At 38.8% G+C, this 22,613-nt stretch overlaps 1 protein-coding gene across 3 annotated transcripts in view; it reads left to right on the top strand.

Annotated features, from left to right (window-relative positions):
- Nucleotides 1–21,712, top strand: part of RHOBTB3 (Rho related BTB domain containing 3) — a 56,598-nt gene extending 34,886 nt beyond the window's left edge. For 2 of the 3 annotated variants that reach the window (XM_082620957.1, XM_082620956.1), the window contains exons 8-12: nt 819–939; nt 5,701–5,874; nt 9,054–9,220; nt 13,781–13,877; nt 18,762–21,712. In XM_082620957.1, coding sequence (XP_082477083.1) covers nt 819–939; nt 5,701–5,874; nt 9,054–9,220; nt 13,781–13,877; nt 18,762–18,877 — 675 coding nt within the window. In that variant the 3' untranslated portion in view covers nt 18,878–21,712. Of the gene's footprint in view, nt 1–818; nt 940–5,700; nt 5,875–5,969; nt 6,396–9,053; nt 9,221–13,780; nt 13,878–18,761 lie in introns of those variants that run through there. The other variant, XM_082620958.1, reaches the window with a different exon arrangement.
- Nucleotides 21,713–22,613: the final 901 nt, after the last annotated feature.

Below are 22,613 nucleotides of genomic sequence, written 5' to 3'. Positions count from 1 at the left end.
GTAAGGGAAGAGCAGCTGGCCCTCAGTTTCTGGGGTTGGCAGAAAGGATTGTCTGAAGGATCACAGAAAAGATAAACAAAGCACCAAATCCTGAGCGGGGAGCAGAGGAAGGCTGGAAACCTCCAGGTAGACATGGTGTTCCTGGAGCCTGCCAGTTAGCAGTTGTGAGAGGACAGACAGGTGTGGCCATCGGTCAGGTTCTATAGAGCTCCAGGTTATAGATGCAGGCAACCTTTGATAATCAAGATTGCAGCAATGATGACTGTGGGCAGGAAAGATATTTAGGATTATAAGTTTGCAGATTAAGACGGAGATGAATTAATCCATCACTCTCAGGTGTTTTAATGTTGGATCTAGTGAGCAGTAGGACATGGTGTGATAGGTGAAACATATGTTTTCTTAATTACAAATTAAGTTTTGTGTATATATTTTCTTAATTAGTGAATAAACAAGCAGGTTGTATATGCAAACATATTTTACTAGGTGTTCATATGAGATTGCACCACTGTTGTCTGTTTCCCAGCTAACAAAAGCCCATGGGGGTTCAGGACCCCACAGCTTCTCAGCTGTAGAGTCGAGTTTTCACTTAGCCAATTCCTTCACCGCTGTGAGTGCTGCATAGGGCAGTGTTGCTCATTGACAGGTAGCAGATGTAGTTCTTGAGGGTAAGTTTCCGTGAAAGCTGTGATCAGAGATGCCATAGAGTAGGTAATCATTACTTCTTTAGACATTTAGCACAGTTTTCCAAATTCTCTAGGCAAATTACTAAAGCATATTGTATAACATTTCCCCCCTTGTATTTCTATTTTTCCTTATAGTTTAATTGCCTGAGGAACTGCAAAACCTATCAAGCCAGAAAACCTCTGTGGTTTTATAATACTTCCCTCAAGTTTTTCCTTAATAAACCAATGCTTGCTGATGTTGTCTTCGAAATACAAGGTATAGTTCAATTTTTACAAAGTTCATTATTCATTTTTATTTCTTGTTTTCTTACCTAACTTTCTATTTCAGCTTCAAATATTTTGAGTGAAGGAATGACTGTTCTCTATTGTAGGATGTAGATTAACACGGCTTGAATTTCTACAAAAATTTTCTAGGGAAATGAGATATTTTATTAAAATAAGAAAAGAAATGTATATATTTTCCCCTTATTTTTATTTCCTTACCCAATGTTTCATTAACTTTTAGGCACCAGCAAGGGATGGGGTGATCTGTAATATCACCCCCTTGTATATTTTTGTTTGTGTGTTTCTTTAAGATCCTAGTTTTTGAATCATCTGAAACCAGCCCCCTTAACATTATATTACCTCTAGTTTGTTTTTTCAGCTCTCTTAATTGAGCAAAAGGAACTACTCTGGTTGAAGGTCGTGCCTGGCTTACATCAGGCATCCATAGGTATTGCTACATTTTCTCCTTATGGCACTCAGAATTATCACCAGAGCAACGGAGAGCTGCTTTTTATCTCTGTAGGAAAGTAATGCTACCTAATTTTATAAACATGAGCTATTTTAATGCCCATTATTGATTATTCGCTTGGATACTTTGGTCACTTTAGTAGACTGAAAGCATAGTATTAAAAATGAATTGTGAAATACCTTCAATTATGCAAGAAGGCTAGTTGTTTCAGATGACTTAAGTAGCACTTCAGGTGGGCTATTACCAAAAGGAAGATATAATTTAATTTTTTGGTAGAAATGTATGGCAGCTAACAGGAATTTACTTTTTAAAAATTTTCCCCAGAAAGATCATTTTACTTGTAACTCTGGTCACTTGCCAAGACAAACAGTGAATTGGAAACTTTCCAAGGTGCCTTTGGCTAAGCTACTGTTAGTAGCTGCAATGTGAGCGTGGGCCACTGAGAATGGGACAGTGAGTGACCTTGAAATTATATAAAAAATGATTTGGAAAAAAGAAAGCTAACAAGGGACTAAATTTGCTTATAATTTGCATAGGAAGCACTGACACCAAACATTGTCAATGTAACCTACTGAAAAGATTTTCATGGGGAACATTTAATGCATGAAAATATATGTTGTATTAAGAGAAAAGAAACAGCAGTAATGTGGAGAATCCTTTCTCATAGTCTTTTGCTTTTCTTCCATGATTCCACCTACCGACCCTTTGCAGGCACCTGCTCACACCCCACCTTTGCAGACGCTGGATCTGCAAGGGTTCCTTGTAATGCCTGTGCTGAACGGCAGCTGCTCTAGTGCCCTTTGTAGCCTCCTCAGCTCAACAACCAAGGCCTCCAAGGGAATCAGGAGCAGAGTAAAGCAGGAATGAGTGGAAGCAGGGTCCAGCAACAGCTTCTCTGCCAGCAGCTGGAGGAGAGGCAAACCGCACTCTGAGGAGTGTGGGGAGGGCAGCTTCCAGTGTGTAGAAGCAGCAGTGTTGTCTGCTCTGGAGGAGGGTCTGGAGCCCTAGCTCTAGCCTTGGCTTTGCATGCCAACCAGTGTGTGTCCTTGGGCAAGTCCTTAATATGTCTGGCCTTGAGTCTTCTCATTTGTTAAGTGGAGAAAGTGAACCATGTAGATTCTAAAAGGTCCTTTTTAGTGTTAAGCTTGATGAGATGATAGTAACAGACCAGGTCAGGGTCTTGCTTGGATGCATATTTACTATATAATAGGTTTTGTTGTATTACTTTACATTTCTGATCCTCTGTTTCCTCACCTATAAAATGGGGATACTGGTTTCTACCTGGGAGAGTGGTGAGTGGTCATGGAGATGGAAATGGTGCATATAAAGGTGTGTTTAGAGGCCTGATGGGCAGACTCCACTACTCTTCCCCTACAGTGGCATCCAACACTGGTAGATCACTGCTTTTTTTGTGTGCTGAACCGAGGGCTGCAGCAAATCCTTTTTAAAAAATGTTCCAGGCATCACTGACAACTGGCTGGAGTTGACATGGGATATAAAACCTATTTACTATCCCTGAAATAAATAGTCATCAAATATATACATATACAAATATATACATATATATATATATACACACACACACACACACACACACACAAATATATGTGTGTGTGTGTATGTATATATATAAAACTACCACCCACAATTTGTTGTTTGAGTTTGTATCTTTTTCCATTAAATACTTTTAAAAAAAGCAGCTCTAAAACTAGTCATGGTAAACTTCTGGATCTGATGTAGAAAGATATGTTTCCTTTTGACATTTGAATCTGTGCCTTGTGAAAAATACTTTTACAGAGTTATATTCTGTCTTGTTTACTTAGCACATATTCTAAATCTCTCTTGAGCTAGGCAGGTTTCCTGTTTTCAGAATAAAACAAAAAATGATTCTAAAAATTTCATTTTTGAAACTTGGCCAGTAATGTGAAGAAGGTATGACAAATGTAGTGTTTTATTTTAGTATATAATAAAAACAAAGATCTTTGATAATCTGTGCAAAGTTACTAGAAACTTGGGCTTTTAAATTTTGTTTCACTCTTAAAACTCTTTTCCTTAAAAAACATTCTTAAAAAACAATAACAACAATTAAATACTCCAAAGGAAAGTTACTTTAGGCCTTGACATTTTGAAAGGACATGTTTATCTCTTAGCTTGAAAATTGATGTCTTTTTCCCCCCAGTAATTCTTCAGCTCTATCCTATTGCTGTTGCATAAATAATCATTGCATTATTTTCATTCAGAATGTTTTATACAGTGCTTATACATTTATACAGTTTATATACAATGTTTTAAAATGTCACTATACTGAGGTATTGTACTACAGTTTCACAATAGAACAATTTATAACACCAAAACAGTAGTTTGAAAAGGTGAGAAACAGAAATGGATGTTTTCTTGGAGTTATAATAGTTTTTCAAATTAAATTCGAAGCTTGAAATAGCCTTTAAAAATGCTTTAAGGTACTGAGTGTTTTGTTGCTGGTTTTGTAACTCTGTTGTAACTACATCATCAACGGAAAATTTCTGTTAAAATTTCAAGGTTACCCATCAAGCTTCGTTCCCATCTACTACTATCTACTAGGTATTTTCTTGCCAATCTTAAATCCCTCTGCTTAATCCAAATGATAGGTTATCTAGTTTGTTTAAGCCATACTTCTAATTTTCTTTTTCTTTTTTTCATGGTTCCCTATTTAAGATTTTAAGACTAAAGTTGCAAGTCAAATAACATCGCGATCTGTTTGAATTCCTTTTTAATTGCCGTGTACAAATATATCCATCATGCTTTAGTTACGGAAACTGGTTATCCCCCAGAGATGGACACTGTAACCTTGAGGGCAGGTGACCTAAAGGCAAAGAGGCAGAGAGGAAGGGGAAGGGGCTGAGAGGGGAGGCTGCCTGCTCGTAGGTGTGAGGACCTGGGAAGAGAGCTGCTGTGGCTTCTCCCTGAGCCCTCCTGGGGGAGGTGCGTCTGTGTGGGTGACAGTGCCAAGCAGTGAGCTCAGAACTGGCACTGTCAGGCGCTGCGTATGGATCCTGAGGGATTATTGTCTTTGGAGAAAGTCACTGGGTTTATGTGGAACTTTTTTCTTCTTTTTCTGAGCCAGATGTTTTGCGTGGATTTCAAGAGGATGAAGAACAGTAATTGTAAATATTTTGGAGAAGAATATATGTCCCTGAGAAGTATGAGATTTAGGGGCTGCCAGGTGAAGAGTCTTGGGCAGAGCAGAGTGGTCTGACTCATAGTGTTACTTTCTGGAAAGGCACGGTTTTGTCACTTAAACTGGCTGTGGTGTCTTCCACCAAACTAAAAGCTTGGGTTCTCCAAACCAGGGTAGCTCCATGTTTCTCACCTTTGTACCAAACATGGTGATTGGCACATGGTGGATGCTTGGTGATGATCTGTTGATCTGATCTAGATTGAACTGAGGGCTCACTATGGGCTCGTGGTTTCCTAAGGTGGGGGGAGTGGTAAGAACTGCTTCTCCACCTGTGAGCCCTGGGCCACATGCGTCCCATCTGGCACTGCCTTGGTGCGGTGGCACAGTAGCTGGAGAGCTTAGCAAGCTTTCACTGGAGAGTCAGTTTAGTGTAATGAGCTTCAGTGAGGGGTGTACACTGAGGGGCCTTTAAAATTGAAAGCCGCTCTGGTGCTCCCACAAGCAGGCAGGCATTGTTCATTTAAGAAAGAGTTTCCCTGTGGAGGTAGTTTGACAGGGAGGAAGCAGGGGACTAGGTCATCCCCATCCACATCACCCATGAAGTCTGAAATGCTCCCCTTGGCCCCAGAAGAGATTCCCTTGCCATTCCTGCTGTGATCTATGGACTACTTAGGCTAAGGATGGTTTACTGTTTCTGATACAGGGAAGCCCAGCCAGGACTGTACTGTGAGTAATGGTTGTGTTTTCTTGTGAGACACATGGGCAGGGGAGGGTGGTGGTGTCTCAAGCCAATTGCAAAGAACAGATGTTTCATGATAAAAAGACATGAAGCAAAATATTGCATTTCAGTTTTTCTATCTTTAGGAAATAAAAACTAAGTAACGAATAATTGCCTGACTTGCAAATTGTTGGTTTCAAAGTCAACTTTTGAACTCTTAATTTTTCAATTTATTTTAAAGCTACAAAGTCTCCAAAGTTTAATACAGGTTATCACACCCCCATCTGGTTTCTGAATATCAGCTTAGCTGTGCCTAATGCAATACCATTCTAATTAGAAGGAAAATTGCTAGGACAATAACTCTGCAAGTTTATCTCCCTTAGCTTTGTTTCCCTGTCGAACCTTACAGGTACGACGGTGCCAGCCCACAGGGCCGTCCTGGTGGCCCGGTGTGAAGTGATGGCAGCCATGTTTAATGGGAATTACATGGAAGCAAAGAGTGTTCTGATTCCAGTTTATGGTGTTTCCAAAGAGACTTTCTTGTCATTCTTAGAATACCTATACACAGACTCCTGTTGCCCAGGTGAGCCATTATAAATGTTAGATAGAATCTCATAACTCTTTTCCTGATAACCCATTTTGAGAAATTGCTTTCTATGAAATCTCTTTTTGTTTAAGGTGTATGAGAGTTGACGTCATGGAATGTGGTAATAAGCAGGTGGAGGTGATTTGGGGACAACAATGAACTTTCAGTCAGTTCACATGGAAGAGCAGTGACTGGGTACCTCTTCTGGGCGCTCAGACCCTGGGATAAGCTTACACGTCCCAGCCAGCACCAGCAGCATGCTGACCGCTGTAGGCACACTGGAAACGGAGGTGTCTTGTGGTACCCAGTGGCTACTTCACTTCTACACACTGGAGCAGAGAGCTCCTTAGAACACTGTCCCTGGGCTTCCCTGGTGGCACAGTGGTAGAGAGTCCGCCTGCTGATGCAGGGGACATGGGTTCGTGCCCCGGTCCGGGAAGATCCCACATGCCGCGGAGCGGCTGGGCCCGTGAGCCATGGCCGCTGAGCCTGCGCGTCCGGAGCCTGTGCTCCGCAACAGGAGAGGCCACAACAGTGAGAGGCCCGCGTACTGCAAAAAAAAAAAACAAAAAGAACACTGTCCCTTTCATGAGGAGAAAAGGGCTGGGCAGCTGCTGTTATGGCTCTGACTTCTGTTTGAGGCACTTTAAGGAATTTCAGTATTCTGAGGCTCCTTTGCTCATCTCTCTGGCCCAGAGGATGGCCTTTTTCTGACTTTTATTTAAAAACCTAAAAAGTCTGACTCTTCCTGACTTCTCCTAGAGTCAGACTCTCCTAAAGCTGACTTATCCAAAAACTTTTCCTAAATGGTTTAGAATGCCCACTGGACTGTGGGATTTATTTTCCTACTCACCATTAACTAGGAACTGTCTATGGCAGCTTCAGGTTGGAACAGATCTTTCAGGTTTCCTGTAGCTGAAGGCACTTTGGAGAAATTGCAGAATCCTTTCAACAGGCCTGGAGCCTTGGGATGCAGGCCTGGAAGCCCATTTTAATTAGTCTTTGTCCTTTGGCCACCAGATGGCTCCCACCACAAACACAACTAGAATAAGCCCGTGGTGGCTTAGTCCAGGAGCCTGAGACCTTGGTTACAGAACCTGGCCAAGAAAATACACATTTCAGACCATACCTCTCTTCAGGTTTACTGCTTTAATTTTAGATTTGGAAGACTTCCAATGTTCGTTATTGAAATCTCCTAAGATTTAAACTAGTCATGAGCCCTCTAGTGAAAAGTTTTAGAAGTTCCAGAACAGAACATTCTTTTAATTGAATTAATTATGGTCTTGCAGCTTTGTATAGAGTATTTTGGAGCCAGTTACAAAATCAGTGTTAAAGACTGGCTTATCATTTCTGTTTAATAAAAATGAAATCATTGGACTTCCCTGGTGGCGTGGTGGTTAAGAATCTGCCTGCCAATGCAGGGGACATAGGTTCAAGCCCTGGTCCGGGAAGATCCCACATGCCGCAGAGCAGCTAAGCCCGTGCGCCACAACTACTGAGCCTGCGCCCTAGAGCCCGCGAGCCACAGCTACTGAGCCCACGCACCCTAGAGCCCGTGCGCCACAACTACTGAAGTCTGCGTGCTCTAGGGCCCACGTGCCACAACTACTGAGCCCACATGCTGCAACTGCTGAAGCCCACACGCCTAGAGCCTGTGCTCTGCAACAAGAGAAGCTGCTGCAATGAGAAGACCGCGCACCACAGCCAAGGGTAGCCCCCGCTCACCGCAACTAGAGAAAGCCCACGCGCAGCGATGAAGACCCAATGCAGCCATAAAAAAAAAAAAAAAGACATCATTGATTCTCATCAGAACGTGTGTTATTGTGTATTTTATTATTTCAGTATGGGCAAATTTATATATTAAATTTAAAAATTTGACCAGTTTTGAAATAATAAGGAAATTTGGTTTCTTAATCATCCTCTCACTAGAGTAATTGAAGCTTTGGATTTTAAGTTTTATCTTACTAATTAGAAAAAATGCTCAGAAAAGCAATAATAACTATAAGACAAAACACTTTAAAAATTGGTAAAAGGTGAGAGTGTGTGTGTGGGGGGGGGAAATGAGTCAAAATGAATAATCAAAAAATTAAGCTGGATACTGGAAAATCTGCATTGGGAAAACTGCAGAAAGAAAAATAATCTATTATGATAAATAGTTATCATACACACTCTTCTTGGTTCCTAGCTACAAAGAATGTAAGGAGTTTAAAGAGGGACAAGAAAGAATTACAGAGAAGTGTTAAAAAAACAAACAAAAAAACCTTGGTGACTGCCAGGGGTTGAGGGAAAGGGGAAGTGGGGAGTTAGTGCTTAATGAGTGCAGAGTTTCAGTTGGGGAAGAAGAAAAAAGTTTTGCAGAAGGTAGTGGTGATGGTTACACAACAACGTGAATGTACTTAAATGCCACTAAACTTTACACTTAAAACTGCTTAATGCTAGGGACTTCCCTCGTGGTCCACTGGTAAAGAATCCACCTTCCAATGCAAGGGACGAAGCTTGGATCCCTGATCGGGGAACTAAGATCCCACATGCCACTGGGCAGCTAAACCCCGGGCTCAACTAGAGAGCCTGCGTGCCACAAACTACAGGGCCCACGTGCCCTGGAGCCTGTGCGCCACAACTAGAGAGAGAGAACCCACACGCTACCACTAGAGAGAAGCCTGCGCGCCACAACAAAAGATCCCGCATGCTGCAACAAAGACCCGATGCAGCCAAAAAATAAATTAAAAAAACAAAAACAAAAAAAGACAAAAACCGATTCATGGTAAATTTTATGTTACGTTTATTTTACCACAATAAAAACAAAACAAACAAACCTGGGGACTAAAGCCAGAAGAGGAAAAATTGCAAGGATTTAGTATAGCTAGCAGACAGAATTACCCAGTAGCCCTGGAGTTGATTATTAAGGGCAATTGTAGAATCTCTTTCTCTGGAGAACTAAAAACAGCAGCAACAGATTCACTTCTGTGTGTGAAGGCTTGAATGAATTCCTTTTAAAATGGAGTAATAGTTTAGATTGCTGACTTACCCCTTCAAGGCTTTTTAGGCATTCTATTCTACATTGAATGATATAGTCAGCATTTTTTGTTTTTTTTTTTTTTGTTGTTGTTTTGGTTTTAGGTCATAAAAGAAATGGTTTTATGGTCCATTTTCTCTTATTTCCTTTCTTGCATCAGCTGGCATTTTCCAGGCTATGTGTCTCCTGATCTGTGCAGAGATGTACCAAGTGTCCAGGCTGCAGCACATCTGTGAGCTGTTCATCATTACACAGCTGCAAAGCATGCCAAGCCGGGAACTGGCATCTATGAACCTCGATATAGTCGACCTGCTCAAAAAAGCCAAGGTAATTGGCCCTATGTATCTGGTTGTTTGATTTTTAAAAAAATATTACAAAAATTATATTACTTCACTCATTTTTTCTGTTCATTAATAGATATATTAGTGCTTGTCTTACTTTGGAAATTTGGCTAAATGAAGTAAATGTGCCCTCACAACAATTTCTGCAGCTAGATAATTTTGAAGCATAGTGTTTTTGAGCAGATCCCTTTCTAAGGAGGTAGGATTTACCAATACAGAATTTTTTCAACTGAATGGTGGCCCTTATTAGCGTCAGTTGAGTGTGGTGCTGTATTATTTTGTATAGGCATTATAGAAAACAGAATTTACATTGAATTTCCCTCAAATGATCACATCTTAGGGTTCCTGAATGGAAAATGACAGGATTAGTCCGTACATACTGATAGAGATGGTTACGCAGAACTCATTTATTTGTTCGTTCGTTCATTCATTCGTTCATTCATTCACTTCACGAGCATGTTTTAAAGTTCTGGTTGTTTGTAGGAGGTATTGGTGTACTTCATCAATTCTTTCAAACACCTTTTGTTGAAATGTCTCATTGTACGAGGAGTTACCCTACCATTCCATCGCCTGCCCTAAGACAGTTGTAGGGTTGCAGCAGTCATGGCACAGTGATGGGTACTGAACTTGCATTAAGCTGAACCTTCTAAGTCTTTTTCATAGGAATATATTTGATCCATTGTTACAGACGATCAGGACTTTGTAAAATATTATCTGGCGTACAACATACTGACTGTCCCTATGAACTTTGACATCCAGAATTAGGAAAATATGACCAATTTGTCTTCACCCAAGTTGCTAAAATAGAGCCACATAATGGGGCAAAGGACTGACTCTGTGACAGCTAAAAGCTTGCCTCCACGCTGAGATGAATTTATTAATCAATATGTCTATTGCTCAGAATGTAAGGGAATTCATTTAAAGCACCTAGGTCTTCTCTTATTATCTCCATATCTATTTTGGAGTTCATTTCTCTCATAATCAAATCTTCAGATCATATGTATTGAATATTAGGGAAAAAATTTTTTAAAAATGAGTAACCTTAATCTCTCTTTGTAATATAATTACATTGAGCTTGGGATTAATAGCTATTCTCTAGATTTAAAAATTCTTTTTATTTTTTCTTGCATTTTTACAACCTTCTTTTTTTTTTTTTTTTTTTTTTTTGGCCGCGTTGGGTCTTTGTTGCAGTATGCAGGCTTCTCTTGTGGAGCATGGGCCCTAGGCGTGTGGGCTTCAGTAGTTGCAGCACATGGGCTCAGTAGTTGCAGCACGCGGGCTTCAGTAGTTGTGGCTCATGGGCTCTAGAGCACAGGCTCAGTAGTTGTCATGCACGGGCTTGCTCCATGGCATGTGGAATCTTCCTGGACCAGGGATTGAACCCATCTCCCCTGCATTGGCAGGTGGATTCTTAACCATGGCACCACCAGGGAAGTCCCTCCTGCATTTTTGATGTATCATTTTCATACATTCTAACAAGTCTGTCATACTTTTAAAAAATGGGCACAGGCTTTTCTTTCCTTATCTTGTAGTATCCTTTTACATAGTTCACGTATAAGAGAACTTCCTACTTGGTTGCACTGATTTCTTTAAGTGCCCCCCCAAAACACACACACACACACACATGCACACACAGTTCCTCATTAGCATCATTTATGATTGTTTTGTCAGAAATTCTTCTGACCTGTATTCCCTGTGTGGTTTTTGACTGTGATTATCCTTCTTTTTCCCTTTGAATTTTAAAAGTCTAAGATACCAACTTTCCTTGAATTTTACTATTTGTTTCTGAAGACTTTTCTGTTTGCTAAGATTAAGCCTACCTTTACTGGTTTTCCTTTAGTCTATTCCTGGTGGTCCCTAATTTGCCAATTACGAATCACAGAAACAGGATAATTTTCTTCCTGTTTGAAGTTCTTAGGTTGAGGTTCAACTTCGCCAGCCAGTTCATCTGTTGGTCAAACTTTAGTTAACCTTTCCCTCATTGCTTCTCTGACTTGTAGGAGGTGAAATTGTCTTTTGGCAGAATTAGATTTCCAGTAGCTCTCTGAATAATTGAAATTTCCAATCCCTCTGTCATCTCTGCCAGTTTTGTATTGTGTATCAGGAAAGCATCATTCATACTTTTGATACAAATAAGCAGTTTTGATACAGATGAGCTGGAACTCTCCTTTAACCTCTCTCAGTTCTTTACCATGATTCTACCTTCAGGTTCATATGTTTCCATCACGTTGAAATCTTAATACACAACAGAGGCTTTTTTCCCTTAATCGGATCAGTTCCTTTGGATTGAGGTAGAGATTTCCTTCTTCCTCCTCACCTTTAAACCTTATCTTGGCAAACTTTGGTGATTCCTATGAAGTCCTGTTTACTCTCATATTAAAGTTTTAAACTCAAATTCTTGCTTATAATCTGTGCATTTAATATTTGGCTTCTTCAGGCCACCAGTTTTGTTTCTGACCTTTTCCTTGTGAGTTTTGGGGTACTTTTACCACCATTATTATTCTTCACAGGGCTGTTAAATGCTGTAGCATTTGGTTTATGGTATTTTTTAAAATTTCTTTTTAAAATTCTGTTGTTTATTTCAGTTTAAACTGTCTTCTCAAGTCAGCACATATTCTTCCAAAAATGTAGTTTTTCCAGTGGGATGCATTCCGTCTCTTGCCAAGAGCCCACAATTATGAAATCTTAAATCTTATTCAAAAATAAAATTCTGCATTTGAACCATGTTTTTATAGCCAGCTATTCATTTCTGTGGTCTCCCTCTCTTTCGAAGTCACAGCCCTTAGGCAGTGTTCTGAACGTCTGTTGGTAGGTTTTCTCCTCTGGGTTAACCATCTAGTAGTGCTGGTGGCTTCTGTTAAAATAGCTCCACATTCTTGCTCTATTCCCTTGAGATCACTCATATTCATCTGCTAAAACATTAAGTGAAGGAAGATTGTTAATATGTGATGTGGTATTAGATGAACCATGACGTCTCTTACAATTCAAAAATTGAGTTTGGGGCCTCCCTGGTGGCGCAGTGGTTGAGAGTCCGCCTGCCGATGCAGGGGATACGGGTTCGTGCCCCGGTCTGGGAGGATCCCATATGCCGCGGAGCGGCTGGGCCCGTGAGCCATGGCCGCTGAGCCTGCGCGTCCGGAGCCTGCGCGTCCGGAGCCTGTGCTCCGCAACGGGAGAGGCCACAGCAGTGAGAGGCCCGCATACCACAAAAAGAAAAAAAAAAAAAAAAAAAAAATTGAGTTTGTATAATTAAAATCAGAGGGACCTGTGGATTTATATGTAAAATATTCATACATTATAACTTTTAAAAAGAGTGATACTTGAGTTTCATTCTTAAGATTTGAGATTACAGATCTGTCTTCAATTTAGCATTACTTATTGCTTATATACTATTCTTGAGTGTCCTTACAAGAGCTATATTTAGCCTAAAGGTGGAAACAACCTAAATGTCCACCAACAGATGAATGAATAAACAAACTGTGGTATATACATACAATGGAGTATTACTCAACCTTAAAAAGGAATGGAATTTTAATGCGTGCTGCAGCATGAATGAACCTTATGCTAAGTAAAATAAACCAGTCAGAAAAAGGACAAACATTGTATAATTTTGTATAACTTGTATAACTTATACGAGGTACCTGGAATAGCCAAATTCATAGAAAATAGAATAGTGGTTACCAGAGCCTGGGAGTAGGAGGAAAGGGGAGTTATTGTTTAACTGTACACGTAAGATGGTTAAAATGGTAAGTTTTATGTTATGTATATTTTACCACAGTAATAATAAAAGAACTATACTCATGTTCCTAAGTTGCCTGGCAGCATACTACTGTAATCTGAATTGCGTGGTTAGATGGATTTGTGAGTGTCACTGGGTTGGCACCAAGGTAATGATGTCATGGCCAAGTTTCTGAGTTTCCCTTCCATTAGCTATTGGAATTCAGGATGGATGATAAATGTGCTGGAAATCCTGCTCAGTGTAACAGTACATCCCAGTTAAAAGCAATTATTCAGACATAACCTTCTCATAGAAATAATTACATGTGGAAACCCATATCCTTAGATTGATGACATTTCCTCCTCAAAATATTCTTTGGTTTTCTCTGCAGGTGAATTTGTTGAGATATGGCCAGATGTATACCTTTGCTAACCATAATCTTCTCTCTGCTACACAGATATAAATGCAGTTAGTGAAGGCCATGACCTTAGATGAAAAGCTTAAATGAAAGTCCTCAGGAACCTCTAGTAGTCTTTGTTACCCACAGATGCAACCATGCATCTGCTTAAAGACATTCAGCCACCATAGCAGCCGTAGCTTGTTCTTCATTTGATTTGGTTTCTTCATTGATGTGATTTTATTATTATTTGTTAATAATGCTCCCTTTTCCTTTCTGCTGTCAGAGTAGACTGAAGGCTGAATCATATACAGACACATCAAACGTGGAATTGGGCCCTCCATGAGTTCTCCTGGACCATTCTCTCGATCTCATCATCTTGTTGATGGTCATTATGTACAATATTGTTTCACTTTCCATTTTTCTTGCAGTTTCACCACTCTGATTGCCTCTCAACCTGGCTGCTTCATTTCATTGCCACTAACTACCTCATCTTCAGTCAGAAGCCTGAATTTCAGGATCTTTCAGGTAGATTGCTAATTAATGTTTTTGGAACGAAAAACCTTTACGTTCTTTGTTCTTAGATTTGGGACATAATTTGTAGGAATAGTAGTTTTTAAAAATAAAAAGTCAGTGCAAGACATTCCTTTTAAGTATGCAGTGTGGTAATTGAGGACACTTATAGTAACGGGTGTTTCATAAGAAGCTTGACCTGTGTTACACGAGAAGTTTCCTAATGATTGTTTCATAGCTCCCATCCATTTTTAAATGCATTTTTTTCTGAAGCAGAGAGAGAAGGGGGCCTCACATGACATTTGGTTGTGATAAATGAGATTTGGTTTTAACCACCTAAGTCAGAAGCAAAATTTAAATAGTACAGCTTTTAAAATTTTCTTCTTAAAAAGAAAAAATTATCCCTAGTATATAGTTCTGTTGTACTGGTATCTCCTGTCTCTACAGGACTCCATTATATCATTCGACAATAACAATTTTTTATTGATCAAAGAGTGGTGCAAAATTTACTGAGCAGAGAGTATACTTAATGTGATTTTTTAAGGTAAATTATAAAGATTAAAACCAATCAAAGGGTGAGCTTCTGAGTGCTGCATAAGATGAAAGAAAATGAAAATAGAATAGTCATCAAAGTAGACAGTTTAGATACAATGGTTTGCTTATGTTATTGCCTAGAATAGACCCAAGGAATAATCAAGATAAAGGGAGAAGGAATTTAAAGATCTCCTAGTCAAGTAGTTTCAAACTCTAAGTGGAGAAACCTCCTTGGCGATGATGCCCGCAGTTCTTGTGAGGTGGGGGCAGAGAGCGAGGTGGGTGGCGCAGAAGAGGGAGAGGGGAGGAGAGGCTAGCGCTTGCTATTCTTGGACTCCTCCCTCCCACCTTCGTCCAGAGTGGTTCCACTTTGATCTGCTGAGATCTTAGAATTCTATGTAAAATTTTGCTTGTAAAAGAGAATCTGCTGCTAGAAGAGGTGAGCATCTCTGGTTTCATTCAGCTGCTCATTGCATATTTAAGGAAACCAAGAAACAGACAGTTTTGGGCAGATGTATTCAGCCAGTCAACAAACATTGTATGCCTATTGGGAGGCTGTTTACATAGAGTTTAACTATTAGTGCAGAAGAGTAACATAATAAATCATAGCAGGACAATAGATATTTACTAACCATTTACTTTGTGCAAGAAACAAAGTTCATTCATAAACATAAGGCATACTTCCCCTTGCTGTTAGTTAGAAGGGGCATTCTTACACAGTTATTCTTTAAGGAGGCAATTAAAAATGAAATAAATGAACATTTTGATTTTAGGACCCCCTTTATTATGCCACCTGAGGTCACCTTCATTTGTAAAAGACGAGTCAGATGATTTTCTACTTACTATTTTTTGTAGATATGTGATACACATAGAGTACTATTACAACCTTGGGGGAAGGATGCTCTCTAAATCCTTTGAGTTATTAATCTTTATTTTATTCTGATACTTATACAATTGCCTATAAAGTATGTTATGACCATCTGGCACAGTGAGAAGCAGGACTCCAGGGTGTAAGTTGAGAAGGCAGGGTAAGAAAATGAGGCTGTGTCAGTGATTGTCTTATGTTCCTTTGATGGGAATTAAAACAGTATCCTGAGTGCTCTGATTTAGCGGTGCTTGTTCATGTCCAGGACCTGCTGTGATGTGTCCTTTTGGGCAGAGAAAAAGAAAGCCCCTGTGGGTAAGGGAGAATTTGATAGTCTATATCAGCAGTCATAAACTGGCAGTCTATGGGTTGAATGGAACTTGCTAAGGGATTTTATTTGGACCACATGGTATTATAATTTTTTTAGTGTCAGTATTAAAAATTGTAGCATGTCACATTTGAAAAACCAAATTTCTGGCTTCTTTTGACAAAGTTGGAAGATCTGGCTTCTCTGGGCGCATCTTCCCACATGGCAACAACCTGGAACTGAGCGGTGGCTACTCATTTAAAGGCGCGTGTCCTCTCCATGGTGCCATAGTCTCCTCTCCTCCCTGTTGCCTGACTCTTGGCCTACCTCACATGGTCACTTGAAATTGGAAAGGGTTCTTGTTACAGTCTCTTTACAGCTTCCTTAAAGAATTGCTCATTTCCAACTTCAAAAATCATCAAATTATTATTGGAATTCTATGAAATGTTTTCCCTTAACTGGGCATTTTTCTTCTTTAGAGGTGTTTAGAAATTTAAAAGTGAGACTGGAAAAGATCTCAGGTTAATGCTGGCACCGATACATCGGAACTCAGTGAAATAGTTCATTAAATACTAGGCATATTTTATATACTGGACTTTTATATGAAAACAAACAGCAATGCACAGGAATACGTTACCCTTGGCATTTATGGATTCATTATTATCACAGTTTAATTTATCTCAATATTATGTTATATATTATATATTATGGAGTTTTTTGTCTCGTTTTGATTTTTGCTGGCTACCAGAGCTCATCTCTGACAAGTTTCCTCTGTTTTTTGCCTTTGGTTTTTTAATCTTAACTGAGGGAGCAGCCTTATGTCACCTTTGCTCCCTAATGAAACCTACAACTAATTTCCCTGGGCAGCTAGGTTGTTTCTTCTGATCCAGGCCCTGCAGCCTGGATCAAGACCTTGTTAATACAAATTATAATAGACGGGGTCAAACAGTAGATGGAGAAGTGGAAACTGACTTAGCAGAAGCAAACCTAAGTGCTCACAGAAGGGAATACTGATGAGAAACAAACTGATTCACCCAGCAGAATACTGTAAAGCCTTAGAAATTTGAGGTACCTGATATTTCAGAAAACAGGATGAGGCTTGGGGCTGAAAGCCATAGGATTCATTGAATGCTTTTGCTCCACTCCATCCCACCCAGGCAGGCAAGTGCTTCTCCCTCATCATCACAGGAGTTTGGAGGTTTATTCCTGGATAAGTTAAACCAAAAAAGTTATAGAATCATGAACTCAGAGTATAGCTGAGATTGGGGCAAGGAGCTGGACTGAAAACATAGAGATCATGTGAAAGTGTCACATTATATAGTAACCCTCCAGCCTTCTTCCCATATCCAGGTTCTGGAATTCTGGCAGCCGGGTATTTGACTCCCACCTTGACTACCACTTTGACACTCATACTCTGGGCATGAAATTGAAGCATCCTTCCCTGACCTCACATAAAAAACTGTAGGTGCAGTCATTTGAGAATTCTCTCAGTTAACCCAGTGGATGTCTGTTCAGTTGTGCTACAGTGTATTCCACCAGTCAGCAAGTCCTGCCCATGCCCCAAAGATTTCCAAACAGCTTTCTAGCATCTCACTCTTAAATATAAAGAGGCCAACTGAGGGTCAACAGATATTTGAGGCAGTGTCCAATGTGCAAGATGAATACCAAAAACAAAACAAAATGAATAAAAACAGAAGAGAAGGAACTTACAAGAACAAAGAGTAGAAGAAAACCTTTAAAAAACCCTATAATTAATATCCTCAAAGAATAAGAGATATACATTCATAAAACAGGGATAGAATGTTATAAAAAAGAAACAATATTCATAGAGACAGAGTTTATAGAATGGTGGTTGATGGGACTTGGGGGAAGCGGAAACGGAGTTGTTTGACGGGTATAGAGTTTTAGTTTTGCAGGATGAAAAGAGTTCTGGAGATTGGTTGACAACAATGTGAATGTACTTAACACTACTGAACTATACACTTAAAAATAGTTAAGATTAAAAAAAAAGTTAAGACGGAAAAACAAAAAAAAATAGTTAAGATGGTGAATTTTATATTACGTGTATTTTACCATAATTTTAAAAAAACATAAAATAACAAGAAGTTGCTCTTGAAAATTAGGATAGCAAAAATGGAACCATAACAAAAAAACCAAACAACTAAATAAATAAAAGAGTAGAAAGATAAAGGTAAGGAAATCTGGAAAGTAGGACAAAAAGGATGAAGAGACAGAGAAAGGTTTTTTAAAAAAGTTGGAGGCTCAGTGCAGGAGGTGAAGTATCTCAGTAATAGAAGTTAATACAGGAAGAAAAAAGAAAAACAGTGCTGAGGAGGAAATTATCAAAGAAATAATAAAGAAGTTATCCCAGTACCGAGGAACTGAGTCAACAGATTAAAAGGCTCTGCTAAGTGCTCAGCTTAATGAATAACAAGGTCTATCACTGGGACGTGTAGGAACACCGACTATAAATAGAAAAATCTAAATGTTTACAGAATAAAAAAACCCCACAGATCACTTATCAGCGACCATGAATCTGAATGGTAGTAGAGTTCTTAACAGCCTTGGAAACTAGAAAGCAGTGGAGTACTGTCTTCAACATACTGAGGGAAAATTTTCAACCCAGAATTCCATACCAAACCAAATGATCTATTGGGTGTAAGGACAGATTAAAGACGTTTCATCACAAGCAAGGTCTCAAAAATACTTCTTATGCATACTCCGCTTCAGGAAGCTAATAAAAGTTGTGCTTCACCAAACTAGAGAAAACAGAGTGAAGAATCTGGAGTCCAGGAGTGGAGGGATCCAATGCAAAAGCATGAAGCAGGCATAGAAGGCAAGAGGGTACAGGGCTCTGAAGAGAGGGATCTCCAGGGCAGCACCACCACCACCCCCATAGGAATGGCTAGATCCTCTGATAACTGTGGCCCCGTGGAAAACAGAATTGAGAGGACTTCAAGAGTTTGGAAGGTTGAGTTAGCTACAAAGAAAACTAATTAAAGGAAAAAAACTAAAACAGTATATAATTGTGAATCACAGAATAACATAAATACTGATGACTGACTGAGGGGAGGGGAGGAAGTATACAGCAGAGCTTGGATCTCACCTGTTACGTAGGAAACCAATAGTTAATATCGAAACTTGATCCCAAATAAAATATATTCAATTAATATTCTTTTTCTGAAACTTTTAGTGGAAGAACGCAGTTTTGTTGAAAAGCACAGATGGCCATCAAATATGTACTTGAAGCAGCTTGCGGAATACAGGAAGTATATTCACTCCCGGAAGTGTCGTTGCTTAGTAATGTAACCCTGGAGTTTTTATATACACACACTTTTTCTTGTTATTATGAAGAATGGGGTACTTCTGGGTTCTAGGAAAATTCTTGTGACTGCAACCAGTATGGGAGTTAAAAAAAAAAATCACCATATAGCTTAATGTGTTTATTAGTTCTTATTGAAAAAAACTACTATTATGATCTTAAAAGGGAACAAAATATGCCATAGGCTAAAATTAAGAGTTCACCCGAGTATATAAGGCTGTGTACAGCTATTTTTCCCTTTAAGATGCCCTATTGGTTTAGTGATATTAATACCCCTTCCATTTAAGAAATGTTTAAATTTTTAAAAAATCATGTAGGATTAATACAGAAATTTCATCATATCTGATTAATTGCTCTTAAAATAAGGGCCTTTTAAAGACCCAGTATGACTGTTTCTATAGTGAGAAATCTAGGAGAAGACTGATCAGGCTGAGATCTTAGGAATAGAAATTTGCCTAGGATTTTGAAAGTGAAATGCCACTTCATTCCAAATCAGTGACGGTGTTTGAACCATAATGGGAAAAAAAATCTGGTTTTTATCTGAACAATCCAGCTGAGCCACCTTGTCTCTCCCCTGGGATTCTGATTAGGTAAGGAATCTATAGAGGACTGGCTTTGTGGCCATGTAACCTGTGTGCTTACACAAGGCCCCCTGCTTAGAAGGGCCCCATACTTGGTTCAGTGCCCTGCGATCGCCATCTTAAAATTTGGAATAATGTTTGAAGAAGGGCCCTGCATTTTCACTCTGTACTGGGCCCCCCAGATTATGCATATCTCCTAGCAGGGTATGTTTTCTTGCTCAAACATTATTATCTCTGAAAGCAGAGAAGAGGCACTGATGTCAAGGAAAGAGAAGGAAGCTTGCTGAGGGAAGAGATCACATGGGGTTCCCCCCATGGGAAAGTCTGTACCGCCCATGGCCTCGCTCCTCTGCCACCTCCGCTGGCAAGTGAGAAATGCATCATGTTGGTTTCACTTTGTAACACTCACAATTCTGGCACTACACGGATGAATACTTTCTTGATCATTCTCTAAGACCAGGATGTTGGTAAAAGTGACTGACCAGTGTGACTTTAATATGCACTTATAAAAATGCTCATAGGAAAAGACGCTTTCTAGAGAATTTGCAGTCAAAGGCTCAAGAGTTTTTCTTTTTTCAGTGTATTTACTAAGATTAGGATGTCAGTGGCTTGAATTGTGTGAATTCTTTCTGAGGACTGAAAGGGTATTTGATGAGGTATAGCATGAATCTTGTCCTTCAAGATTATCTAATAAGTTCAGAGAAAGGATATAAATCAAGACTTGTTACATGTAGAGAAAATGGTACTAAGATAGAGGACAAAATTATAGTTTCTCTTGTATCACATGTCAACAGAAACAGTTACATCAGAAGCTCACAAGCTGAGAGATGGAAAACCAGATTACTGTTTGTTGTTAGCATCATTTTCATCTGTAATTCGGTATTGGAATATATTTTTCTTTTAATTTCCAGTGACTTTAGAATACACATAGTTTTTCCAACTGTTCAAAGGTTTGATTAAACAGTTTTATACCATAGTATAGACACAATACTATACAGTTAGTCCTTGGATGTATACCAACACTGTCAGAGTAAAACAGTAAAAATCCCCTACAAATATCTTACAAGAAACCTGATTTTAATTGGATCATGTTGATAAATATTACTGGAATGCATTTTTAATTTTTTGTATTTAACTCACTTGAGCTAATCAACTATTGACAAATTCCACTTGACAGAGATTAGCATTGGAAAGAATAGATACTGTAGTAGATTTTTAGAAATTCATTCACATTTAAGGCCTTTTAAAATGCAGCGATAGCCTTTTGCTTTTCATAAGCATTTTCTTACCCCTGCATTAATTACAGCACTTAAAATTCTAAGTCAGTCTTAACTTTTAATCTAGGAAATTAAAAAATATAAGTTCTAAGGCAAAATATTTTCTTGAAAATACTATTTAACATTTCAGTAGACCATAGATAGTTTCTAGGTTGTTGGACAAAAGTGGAAGTTGGGTTTGGGAGCTGGTGCTCTGCTGGTGCTGCGCATGTCGTCTTTCTTATGAAAGATGTTTGCCACCTGTGAGTAACTCAAACACCCCGATGTCACAGCTCTCCTGGGCTAGTCAGAACAGTAATCAAATTAGACTAGACTCTTCAATACCTTTGAATTAACTCAATTTAAAATAATAAGAATTTTTTTTTTAGAAAAAACCTTACAGACTATCTTAGAGAAATGAGTGCTCTTTCTGAGTTTTTCTAATTGAAAGATTATTTCTAGATGAATGTATGCTTTGTGCTGATCTCTGCTTCAATATATTTACCAATCATTTTAATTAGAGAAGATACTGTATGGTAGAACTAAGGCTTTTTCTTTCTGGGCCAGGTTTTCACCTTATATAACCCTTGTATACTTCTGACTACTCTGTGTTCATATTGTAGAGAGTAGGCATATAATATAGAAGGTTCAGTAACATAGCTGAAATTCACCCTTTCTAATAAGCCAGCATGGTGGCTTCATATTGAGCAGAAGCAGAAAACTGAAGAATTGGATAAATTTGACTTCCAAGACAGCTGAACTTTTCAACTGTAGTTTTAAAAACTACACGACACTGATATAGCTAATTAGACAAAAAACATCCTCAAGAGTATTTTATTTAATTTAAGGCATCTGTTTAATTCAATCTTTAATAATTTTGCAAAGAAGGGTATGTGTGTATTTTAATATAGCCTGACATGAATTTATATGTTTTTAGTTTTAGTATTTAACATTTTTGTAACAAATAAACCTTTTTTTAAAACAAGTTCAACACAGTGTCATGTAGTTATTTTCACCTTGTTGAATTGCTGAAGTAACTTTGGGAATTCTGCCTTGTATTTCTCAAGCATAATTATGCTTCATGAAAACCACTATGCGTAAAATATTTAGAATGTTGTTGATATGGTAGATGTGTGTGATGAGATAAAGAAATTTATATTACCTTTAACAGCTGGTAGCAGAATTTCTCTTAACAAAAATAACTGCAATTATTTAGAAAAATGCATTGATAGTTATGTAGCCTAGAAATGAGCCCTTATAGGCTTTAGTGTTGGCTGGGGACAAGACTTTTGAGAAATGGAGAAGCAACTTCACATAATAGAGGGTTGAGAATTTGGATCTTTCCAACAAAATGAAAAGGCAACCTACTGAATGGGAGAAAGTATTTTCAAGTCATATGTCTGGTAAAGCGTTCGTATCCAAAATATGTAAAGAACTCATACAACTCAATAGCAAAAAACCCAAATAATCCAAATAAAAATATGCAGAGGTTCTGAATAGACATTTTCCCAAAGAAGACATACAGATGGCCAAGAGGTACATGAAGAGATTCTCAAGACCATTAATTTTCAGAGAAATGTAAATCAAAATCACAATGAGGTATCACCTCCCACCTGTCAGAATGGCTATCATCAAAAAGACGAGAAATATCAGGTGTTAGCGAGGATGTGGAGAAAAGGGAACCATCGTGCGCTGTAGGTGGAAAGGTAAATTGGTGCAACCACTATGGAAAACAGTATGGAGGTTTCTCAAAAACTTAAAAATAGAACTACCATATGATCCAGCATTTCCACTTCTGGGTGTTTATCTGAAGAAGATGAAAATACTAACTCAAAAAGATATCTGTACTCCTGTGTTCATTGCAGCATTATTTACAATAGCCAAGA

This window comes from Mesoplodon mirus (assembly GCF_964341445.2).
Source record: "Mesoplodon mirus genome assembly, chromosome: 5".
NCBI classification, from domain to species: domain Eukaryota; kingdom Metazoa; phylum Chordata; class Mammalia; order Artiodactyla; family Ziphiidae; genus Mesoplodon; species Mesoplodon mirus.
The sequence above is the reverse complement of the archived record's forward strand: the minus strand, read 5'-3'. Positions and strand labels throughout refer to the sequence as shown.